The sequence below is a fragment of the Coregonus lavaretus genome (genome assembly GCF_964263955.1).
Source record: "Coregonus lavaretus genome assembly, chromosome: 7".
In the NCBI taxonomy this organism is placed as follows: domain Eukaryota; kingdom Metazoa; phylum Chordata; class Actinopteri; order Salmoniformes; family Salmonidae; genus Coregonus; species Coregonus lavaretus.
Genome location: NC_139994.1, coordinates 14,953,159 through 14,964,407, shown reverse-complemented (window position 1 = coordinate 14,964,407; position 11,249 = coordinate 14,953,159). Strand labels below are relative to the sequence as shown.

The 11,249-nt window shown below is 40.2% G+C and overlaps 1 protein-coding gene across 3 annotated transcripts in view; it reads right to left on the bottom strand.

Annotated features, from left to right (window-relative positions):
* Positions 1 to 7,005: 7,005 nt before the first annotated feature.
* eya3 (EYA transcriptional coactivator and phosphatase 3) overlaps positions 7,006 to 11,249 on the bottom strand; it is a 29,960-nt gene continuing 25,716 nt past the window's right edge. For all 3 annotated transcript variants that reach the window (XM_084165677.1, XM_084165679.1, XM_084165678.1), the window contains 3 exons: positions 11,038 to 11,159; positions 10,707 to 10,807; positions 7,006 to 10,521 (listed from right to left, as the gene is read on the bottom strand). In XM_084165677.1, coding sequence (XP_084021803.1) covers positions 10,441 to 10,521; positions 10,707 to 10,807; positions 11,038 to 11,159 — 304 coding nt within the window. In that variant the 3' untranslated portion in view covers positions 7,006 to 10,440. The remainder of the gene's footprint in view (positions 10,522 to 10,706; positions 10,808 to 11,037; positions 11,160 to 11,249) is intronic.

The window sequence follows — 11,249 nt, the reverse complement described above, 5'->3', positions numbered from 1 at the left end:
CATCTCGGTTTTTCTTACTTCTGGAGTTTTGGATTCATCTTCATTGTCGTTTCTGCTTGTCCTCTATCTATTATTCGTTCATCTTCATCTCTGATGCAATAATCACCCTGCTGGATGATCACTGGAAGCTGAGGATAAGCATCCCTAAGCTCTACTTCCTTCTCGTAAGGTGGGTGTCTTTTTGCTGAATCCGTATGTGAGAAAGGTGTACTAACTTCTGCCATTAGTTTTTCTGTCACCTCTATACCGTTGTTTATCTTATCGCTGGAATCTTTTATCAGTTTTTGTTTGAGAATGAAGGGCAACTTTTTTTTCATTTGCCGGATAACCTAGCAATACTTTAGTTAAAGGGTTACTATTTTGTACTATACCAACCGGTGTATTCACCTTCATAGCCTTGCTGTCCTTTTTCCCCATTGTAACAACCCTTTTATATTCCTTTATCGTGAATTATTTTATTTTAGACTATATAGCCTATGGCTTCCCCCCTTTAATTATTAATATAAACCAAAGTCAATAAAAATATGAATATGAAAAAAATTCTATTAAATTTTTTATTCAAAAACCATTTCTAATTAAAATAAAAAATCAATTAAAAAATCAATTAAAAATTATGAATAATTAAAACCAATTTTTATTTCTATATCCTATCTTACCCATTTATCAATTAGTGGCTATCTTACCACAACCCATCAGGAAAGTAAATGTAAGTTAGTCAACTTCAAAGCAATCCCAAAAACAAAGCCTTCTAACCTTACAACACTACAATTCCCATAACCCCCCTTGCTCTATAAGCACCTAATTATCTTAATTTTACAGAATAATGTCAGTCCTTGATTCCCAACACAACTTAAATCAAACCTAAGTGATGCACAGAGCCTCCCAAATGCAAATTTCATTCAAATGATCAGTCTGTTGCCAAGCCTCTGTGAAATTGTCATAACATCAAATATCCTGTAGGGGAAGATTTTGCAACCAGACCAGTACCAAAACCTGTTTGACTCGATCATCTGTCGCGTCACGTGACGTGATGTATACGTCAGCACACCCTCTCTTTCTCTCTCTCTCTCCTGTCGTCTCGTCCTATTGTTCCTCTCATATGACAAAAACAGAGACACAGAAAAAGATTTTAGTAGTTACTGCAATCACTGAGTTATTTCAACCATATTCAATATTCCTTCGTTCACATTCGCTTTAAGACTTAATTCAGGACTAAATAGATCGCTCAAAAACATTTTTATTTTATTTTAATCCGTCATTTAATTTAATTCATTATAATCCGTCAACATATATTTAATTTATAAATTCACTACATCCCAACAAATAGTTTCATTTTCGAACAACAGTCACTTTAACGATTAGAAGATTCGTGTCCAAATCTCTCTTGTCTGTGGCTATTTCTCTGTCACCCCCTGCAGCACGCAACCCCACAGAAATATGACCCTTTACCCACAATCCCGTGTTGTAGTTTAACCAATCCCCTCGTGTTGTAGTTTTAGCGCCGTAAAATCAAGCGCATGCGCAAATCCATTTAACAACACGATTGCCAAACAATAGAACGCCAGCATTCTACCTCAGTTCTCTATTTTACACTTATAGTCAGACAATAACTTAACAGAGCTCACAAACACACAAACACATTTAAGAGGGTTATCCTATCGCAATGGGACCTCTAAGGACACCCGTTAGCATGTAGCACGCAACACAATTAGCATTTAGCCTTAGCATTTAGCATTAGCCTTTATGTACAATGTGGCCTGAACCAACATTTAGCATTAGCATTAGCATTAGCCTTTAGCTAACTGTGGCCTACCCCACACAATAAGCCTCCCGCACTGCCCTTTTTCTTTTGACTTATTATCCTACCGTTTTGTGCTACCGTGGATTTAATGACCATTCACCGAGAAATTACACCCAAGCAGCCCCCCGTCGGACGAAAGTCGAGCAATAATCACAAATCAGATAAATTCCATCAACCCGAGTTTTCTTTAAAACCCACCGACTGCACATTCTAACGCGCAACCGGATTTGTCGGCCCATTTCTAAATGGCCCCCCCGGGGTCTTAAGCGGTACAGTGCTCTAATGTATGCGCATATCTGCCTTAATTGTACACCTGCCAATATCTGCCTTAATTCCTACCGTTTTGTGCTCTAAAATTCCAATTATCTACCGTTTACCAATGCACCCACATTTTAGAATAATTATTACAGACTCAGTCGACCGCAATAGCACCACATCAACAACGACCCAAGTACTTTTAACTGTACACCTTCAATGCCCTCTCATGAATCAGCGGAATAACTAATGCCCAAATTTTGTGAGTAATCTCACCTTTAAAGCCGGCTTGAGCAGTAGTCAACTCGCGACTCAGGAAAGGAACCAAGAACGATGCAATCAGAATCCCGGACGAGCCCCCATTCTGTCGTGTCCCGTCGGATGTTGGTGGCTATTGCTGTCAAACACAGAGTCCGCTTAGGCTGCACCTTGATTAGAAGCTTTTATTAATATCACAAGTTTTCAGCATAAGTTACAGGTGTCATGCCCACCCGGAGAGCGACGCCTCAGGTTGCAATGGTCGCTCTGCCCTCTCTTTGTCTAGCCCCTACTTATAAACAATGCAAAAAGATGGGTGGCTCCCTCTGCTGTCCAATCACCCGTCTCCCCTGGGGCGTCACCCCACAAACGCCACATTTGACCTAACATAAACAACATTCCATTTCTTCATGAAAAACATTTAACAAAGGCATAATCCTAATACACGACACTGTGTTTATAACTTGGTGTTGAACTGGAAACAGCCCAGGCTGTGTTTATAACTTGGTGTTGAACTGGAAACAGCACAGGCTGTGTTTATAACCTAAAAAGGTTGTTTTCACAGTCCTTGTGAGTCTAGCAAGCAAGGCTCCTTTTCTGCAGTCTGCTCCACTGATTGTGTTGCAGTTAAAATAAATAGTCCCCGCTGACAGGAAAGGTACAGCAAATACGATTGCCTAATACCATGTTTGAAATGAGACATAAACATTCCAGAGTACATTGTCAGTTGTACACTACCGATCAAAAGTTTTAGAACAACTACTCATTCAAGGGTTTTTCTTTATTTTTTAAAACTATTTTCTACATCGCAGAATAATAGTGAAGAAATCAAAACTATGAAATAACACATACGGAATCATGTAGTAACCAAAAAAGTGTTAAACAAATCAATATATATTTTATATTTGAGATTCTTCAAATAGCCACCCTTTGCCTTGATGACAGCTTTGCACACTCTTGGCATTCTCTCAACCAGCTTCACGAGGTAGTCACCTGGAATGCATTTCAATTAACAGGTGTGCCTTCTTAAAAGTTAATTTGTGGAATTTCTTTCCTTCTTAATGCGTTTGAGCCAATCAGTTGTGACAAAGGAGTGGGGTATACAGAAGATAACCATATTTGGTAAAATACCAAGTCCATATTATGGCAAGAGCAGCTCAAATAAACAAAGAGAAATGACAGTCCGTCATTACCTAAAGACATGAAGGTCAGTCAATACGAAACATTTCAAGAACTTTGAAAGTTTCTTCAAATGCAGTTGCAAAAACCATCAAGCGCTATTATGAAACTGGCTCTCATGAGGACCACCACAGGAATGGAAGACCCAGAGTTACCTCTGCTGCAGAGGATAAGTTCATTAGAGTTACCAGCCTCAGAAATTGCAGCCCAAATAAATGCTTCACATAGTTCAAGTAACAGACACATCTCAACATCAACTGTTCAGAGGGGACTGTGTGAATCAGGCCTTCATGGTCGAATTGCTTCAAAGAAACCACTACTAAAGGACACCAATAAGAAGAAGAGACCTGCTTGGGCCAAGAAACACGAGCAATGGACATTAGACCGGTGGAAATGTGTCCTTTTGTCTGGAGTCCAAATTGGAGATTTTTGGTTCCAACCGCCGTGTCTTTGTGAGACGCGGTGTGGGTGAACGGATGATCTCCGCATGTGTATTTCCCACCGTAAAGCATGGAGGAGGAGGTGTTATAGTGTGGGGGTGCTTTGCTGGTGACACTGTCTGTGATTTAATTTATAATTCAAGGCACACTTAACCAGCATGTCTACCACAGCATTCTACAGCGATACGCCATCCCATCTGGTTTGGGCTTAGTGGAACTCTGTAGCTCAATTGGTAGAGCATGGCGCTTGTAACGCCAGGGTAGTGGGTTCGATCCCCGGGACCACCCATACGTAAAAATGTATGCACACATGACTGTAAGTCGCTTTGGATAAAAGCGTCTGCTAAATGGCATATTTATTTTATTTATTTATTTTTATTTTTAACTATCATTTGTTTTTCAACAGGACAATGACCCAGCACACCTCCAGGCTGTGTAAGGGCTATTTTATCAAGAAGGAGAGTGATGGAGTGCTGCATCAGATGACCTGGCCTCCACAATCACCCGACCTCAACCCAATTGAGATGGTTTGGGATGAGTTGGACCGCAGAGTGAAGGAAAAGCAAAGTGCTCAGCATATGTGGGAACTCCGTCAATACTTTTGCAAAAGCATTCCAGGTGAAGCTGGTTGAGAGAATGCCAAGAGTGTGCAAAGCTGTCATCAAGGCAAAGGGTGGCTATTTGAAGAATCTCAAATATAAAATATATTTTGATTTGTTTAACACTTTTTTTGGTTACTACATGATTCCATATGTGCTATTTCATAGTTTTGATGTCTTCACTATTATTCTACAATGTAAAAACCCTTGAATGAGTGAGTAGGTGTTCTAAAACTTTTGACCGGTAGTGTATTTACTGTTTTATTCATGTTTTCAAGTATGACTGTAAGTCGCTTTGGATAAAAGCGTCTGCTAAATGGCATATTTATTTATTTATTTATTACTGGTGACAAATCATCCATTCCGATTCTTGCATAGATTGAAATGGACACATGATGTGTGTTTAAATAACTTTTTGAAGGTTGTACTGATTATGATGAGCTAATGCTAAACTATTTGCCAGCTATGTGTGGCGCCATGTTTGTTGACATCATACAATGCATTCTGGTTGTCACGTAAGTGTCTGTCAGACCAAAGATGTTATGACAAAATGAGGTGAAGGGATGGTTCACTCGACTGACTTATGAAGGGATGGTTCACTCGACTGACTTATGGTGCTTAAGACAACTGGGAACTCTGAAAAATATGAGGTCAAATCATGATGTCAGTGATCTTCAGGTCGGAAAGTTGGAGCTCTAGAAAGAGGCCAGAGTTCCCGAGTTGGATGACCGTTCAAAATGATTTTTCCCAGTCGGAGCTCATTCCCATTTGTCTTGAACGCACTGAAGTCGGAGATTTCCGAGTTCCCAGTTGTTTTGAACATGGCATCAGATTGTAGATTTGGTACCTCAGGGTTGCCAGCTCAGGGCCCCCCTTTCCAGGTTTTTTTTATTTATTTAACTTATCCTGTGTTTGCCCCCCATTTATTGATAAATCCCCCCTCATAGTAATATTTCTTGCATCATATCCCCCCACGATACCTTACCCCATTTCTATTCCCCATGGCTTTGAAAACCCCCCACAAATGAATTGAACCCCCCCCACAAACCCCCATAAAATGGTTTCATCCAAACTTGGCAACCCTGTTTAGCTTTCGCGCTACGGTTAAGCTATGCAGTAGGCTTTTATTTGGGGTGATTATCTGTGAGGTGATAACATTTTATTTGCTTTGTGATTTTGTCAAAAACGGTAAACGACTTGTCAAGTCATGTGCTCCGGTTCTTGTATACACTGTAACAAGTACATCGAAGATTTGTAATATGCCAAATTAATATTTTTCAGGCAATGGGTGCAGCTATCTTTGATTTTTTTGTTTATTTGCATCTTATAGTGAATGGCATTCTGGGATTAGGGAGTTTTTGCTTGTCAAACATAAACAAACATGGCTGCCGTCATAAAGAATTTAACTGCTGTTAATTTAGCTGACATGCATCTCTTTTCTAAACAATATTGCATTTCTCCCTTGTGCTCACCAGAGATGTGGAACATTGTAAACAAGTCTAGCTGTTAGGTCCCTAACTTATGTTTTGTTTGTCAGCGCAACCTGTTATTTAGACTGGTTTATGGAATGTGTTTGGCTGTGGATCTGTTCCGTGTGACGCTTGGATGAGGAAGTTCACATTTATCTTTTACAATAAAAGGTGAAATTTAGGAATAAAGTTGTGGAGACCTTTATTTCCCATCAGTACAAAACATTGTTTAGATGCTTTTCAGACGCGTTTGTTGCATCATACGTTCTGTTGCTACTGTTCCAATCACATATTTGCGATGGTACGCTGCAGGGACCACTCAACAATCACAAATATGCGATCGTACGCATCAAAGGGTTAATACATGCAACAGGACAGTGATCACTGAGATCAATTTGCAAAGAAGATGATCAACCGCAGTCCTGAGTCTTTCAAAGTTATTAGCTCTTAAAAATCCTGCTTGAGCAGCCAACTTGAAGAGCCCCCAGCCTCTGGGGAAGTATGGAAGGAAGCAGCTGAGTAATATCCTTAACCCGCGCCCTAGGATAGCACAAGGTGGTTAATCTGGAAACCTAAACATCTCTGAGCTGCCGACGATTGAACCGAGCCGGTGGTAGACTCCATCGGAGCTGGAGCCAGCATAGAGGAGGAAGGGGCCGGAGCCTCTGAAGTCAGATGGGCAAACTATTAGTCAGACGAATTGGGCTTCCCATAGCAGGGTAAACATTACAGAAATGTGTATCAGGGTCATGAAGTTCTTATTACTGCAGTCTCATGACCAAGGCTGATCAGGGTTACTTCCTGAAACGTTAGCAGGGCCTCCAGTGTGGACATTTTAGGATTAGATGGTAAAAACCTCATGGGATTTTATAAGAATGTCATCTCTCATAAAAAAATAATTTTCATACAGCTGCTAGTGAGGTTCTGAAGCACTTTATGTACAGTATTTGTATTTTGTTTGTATGCAAACACTAGAACCATAAATGTACATAATGAAAACCAGGCACTTTCAAAGTTATTTTATTTGTATTTACATTGCCTTGCATGTTCTTATTATACACAGGACAACCTTATTGGGCCTTCAACAGTGTTCCAGTCCCATACAAAAAAATCCTTACATGTTTTATTGTCTAGGCTTTTTTTTTTCTCCCTACATAAGATAGTCACAATAGCTGAGTATTCAAGAAATAACATGATCAAGTTGAGCCAGATATGTTCCTACAAAGCTGTGCCTTCATAGCTCTACCTTGCATTCGACAGTTGAAATGTTACTAGAAAATAACTCTACATGACAGCCAACAGAGACTGGTCAAAATGCACTTCAACAAAAGGTTTGTTAGTTTATAAAATGGTATATAGTTCTTGGCCTTTAACACAAATCCAAAGGAAATGCAAAAAGCAGACCCAGCCCCAGCAAATAAGTAAAAAAAAAAAAACTCTTACATAATCATACATTTTGTTAGCAACAAAGTACTGTTGAAATCACTGATATAAATACATGCACCGTAAACACCTACCATGACAAACAAACTAAAATCATACCAACCCAAGGGTGAAAGACAAACAAAACTAAAGATGATCTAATGATCAGTTCACAATGAAAAATCAGCCACAAAGGGATTTTGGTTGGGGTATGTTGATTTCAAAATGTCTGTGTCAACTTCACAAAATGCCATTCCAAAGGATCTAATACATAATTTTACAATGCATCCATTTCCTCTTAACTCCCATTAGGTAGTAACATGTACCGTTTCAGGCGAACATACACCAAACATACTGCAAGTCTATATACATGCTTCACCATAGGAGGTGGATCTGGGCACCATTCAAAGTACCATGTGATACAGATTTGATTGTCTAAGCAGTAAAAGCCAGTCACAGCGACTCATAAATGCTAAAATAATATTTAACAGGTGACAGTATTGGGATTCTGTTTTCAACAAGGGGAAGGATGCTACGACTGGGTGAACAAAGCTGCGAATCGTCTTTAAAGGAGAGAATTTCCTCTGTAACATGTCACCGGCAAGACAATCAAAACAAGAAAATAAAAACTTTGTGAAAAGGAAAAAATACATTATTCACATACAGTAAGCTTTTCAGCGTTACTGATAGTTACAAATAAAATATTTCGGCACCGATTAATGGTTAAAAAAAAGGTATGAGTAATAAAATAAGAAACACTTAAACTAAAGTGTAACAACCATGTTTGATAATGCATTTAACACATCTTAAGTATTTCCCTTAGAGATGATATATTCATATACAATATAGATGGTTAAAAAGGCACAATATAAATATGTACAAGACACTCAAGAATGACGCAAACAAATACACAAAGAACACATTCTTAACGGTCAAGCTGCAGGTGTGTAAAAATGCCTAATCTTCTTCAGGCTCAGTATTGTTTAGTCGTAATCTCACACGGACCAGGGATTAATTATATCAACCCTCTAACCACCTCTCTTGACCAGCTAGCTACATGCGGCAACAAAATGTCCCTTGAACTATAGACCAGTTAATAAACAGGCATAACATTACCACTGACCAGAAATGTATTGCACAGTCATCCCTGGTTTTTCCTAATATGTATAATGACGAGGGTAGACCGACTGACTACACTGCAAACAGACTGCGGCGGTATATTTTTTGGGCATCGGACCTGCACAAATCAATAGCAAATTTAGAGGGGATTCCCCAGCTAGTTCACTGATGAATTACCAACTTGGGAAATATCTTTGTATGCCGCTGTTTCTCTATTCAAATATGACTATAGTAAAATGTGAAGTATTTGGAAACTGCGACATCACTCTTGGGAAATAAATCAACACACAAATATTTTTGGTAAATTAACCACCACATTGAAATAATGGTATCTGGGGTTTTGAGGTTGGGTGTGACCCACACCATGCAAATCAACTACAGATTGATTCTACAATGGAGACCTACACCCATTTTCATTTATCCATGACACAAGCAGTTGATCTTTGTGATGGAAAATATCTGTCATGTTGTGAGGTAATCAGGACCTCCTGTGACTTGGTCTAACAGCATTTCCAGTATTGAACAATAACAGATAACAATTGCACTGTATCTTATACAACATGTGAATGGATTGTGCGATTTGCCATCCCTTTCAGTGAACTGCTTTTAAATGCTCTTTGTCAAGTTTAAGTCTCTTTGCAGGAATTCAAGGACACTTAGGGCTGTGCTCTGAGGAACAGTTAGCCCAGCTTCTTCTAAAGGTTATGTATACATGTACAAACATTAAACTTCAGCACAATACTGAAGAAATTACACATTGTTTCAAAGGCCCATTCTTGGTCTTTTAAAGTTAATTTACAGAAAGGCCTGGTTTGGCTTATCTTAGGTAATAATATACAGCAACCTGGGGTCCATAGATATCATGCAGTGAAATACAGGTTAGGTTCTTCATTGAGTCATTGTCTGACCACACATCAGTTTATGTAAAAAGACCACCGAAGACTGTTAGGCTGTTGAAGTCTGACACAGTGGAGAGGTCGGGACAGCTGAGAGAAGGGTGGTTTTATAATGAGTCCACCATTCTATCTCCATGGAGGACATTGTCAGTACTAGAGTATAACTAGTAGAAAGGTTATATCCAGAAGACAATTGAAGGTCATTCCTAAGTAGCTATCTCATCATATACTTAGAAAAAATACAACAATGACCGACCCCTATCAATGCTGCCTCAGTAACATTGACTTCTGTTTAAGCTTTGGAATGAGTGCAAAACAACCTTAAAAAAAAAAGATATAGCATTGATACATGTATAGCTACCCTCCAGAAAGAGAAACTGAGGGCTCTAAAACAACCCAAAGCGTCCGTCCGTGATGCCTGACAGTGCTGCAGACCTTTGCTTTGGTCAATCCACGAAAGAGAGCGTGTACGTCCCAAATGGCACCCTTTTCCGTATAGTCACTATTTTTTCCCACGACTTGGTCAAAAGTAGTGCACTACATAGGGAATAGGGTGCCATTTGGGATGAATCCAGAGGAACAACAGCCTGTGGGTTGTGGAGCCAGAGAGCGAGAGGTTTGCCTTCTTCCGTTTAGTCGTGTCCTGTCTGTCTGACTGTTGTGCCCCAGTGCTAGGATAGCTGCCATAGGGAGAGTGATGCTGGGCGGTAGCCCTGCATCAGAGAGTATGTCTGTCCAGTCTACTTCCCAACCACTACCATCCCAAAGTCCACCTCAGTTCAGTCCATGGCCATCACACTGGGGCAAGATTAACTCACTAGGGCCAGCAGTTGTGTAAGAGTGTGTGTGTGTGTGTAGGTGTGTGTGCGTGTTTCAGAGGGCTGGGGTGGAGCTGAGTACCCTAATAATAATAATAATAATAATAATAATAATAAGTCACTCCACAAGCGAACAGAGGGGTGACTGACTGTTTCCCTCTGTCAGACCTCTATCCCTTCCGCTCTACAAGAAGTCTAGCTCCAGGGCTTGGTGGAGGGATACTAGGTCCCCGTGGGTGGAGATACGCCAGAAAGGCATGTTGTGCTGCAAAGACAGAGCAGAGAAACCAACAGTCAAATCAATACACCAAGACTTATTTACTGCAGTGTTGAGTGTAAAATGGTGAATAGCAGAAGTACTTGCCATACTGTATGCAACACAGAATAATTACTGCCGGCTGTTTGTTCAGTCTTAATACCTTGTAATATGCAGCCAATACATAGGTCTACCTGTTTTGCTGCAAATTCCTCATCACGACCGTCTCCTACCACCACATAGGTCACCTTCTTCCCAAAGCGAGAGACGATGCGCTCAAAGCAGCTCTCTTTCCCTACAGAAAGACCACAGGAAAAGCAAATAGTCACATAAGGACACACACACATTAGTAGATTGACTTTCAGCTGAGATACTCAAACTCTGGATTTAATCTATTTCATCCACCTTGGATCAAATACAAATCCTTTAAACCCCACAGCTACGGGGACTGCTGTAAGTCGCTCTGGAAAAGAGTGTCTGCTAAATGACTCAAATGTAAAAAAATGTGTTAGTGGTTTAGTTTACCTATCTTGGTGGCGCTGTAAATGTTCTCTATGGGGAAGACATCCCCCAGGCCGTAGAGCAGCACCTTGGCCAGAGCAGGCACTAGCTGGGTGGTCGTCACCAGGACATTCATACACTTACCCCTGTGGACAAGGATGCACACACACTGTGAGAGCAAGGCCACAATAAACTACACTACTATACACTGTCCAAATTTCTGTTAAAAAACATCA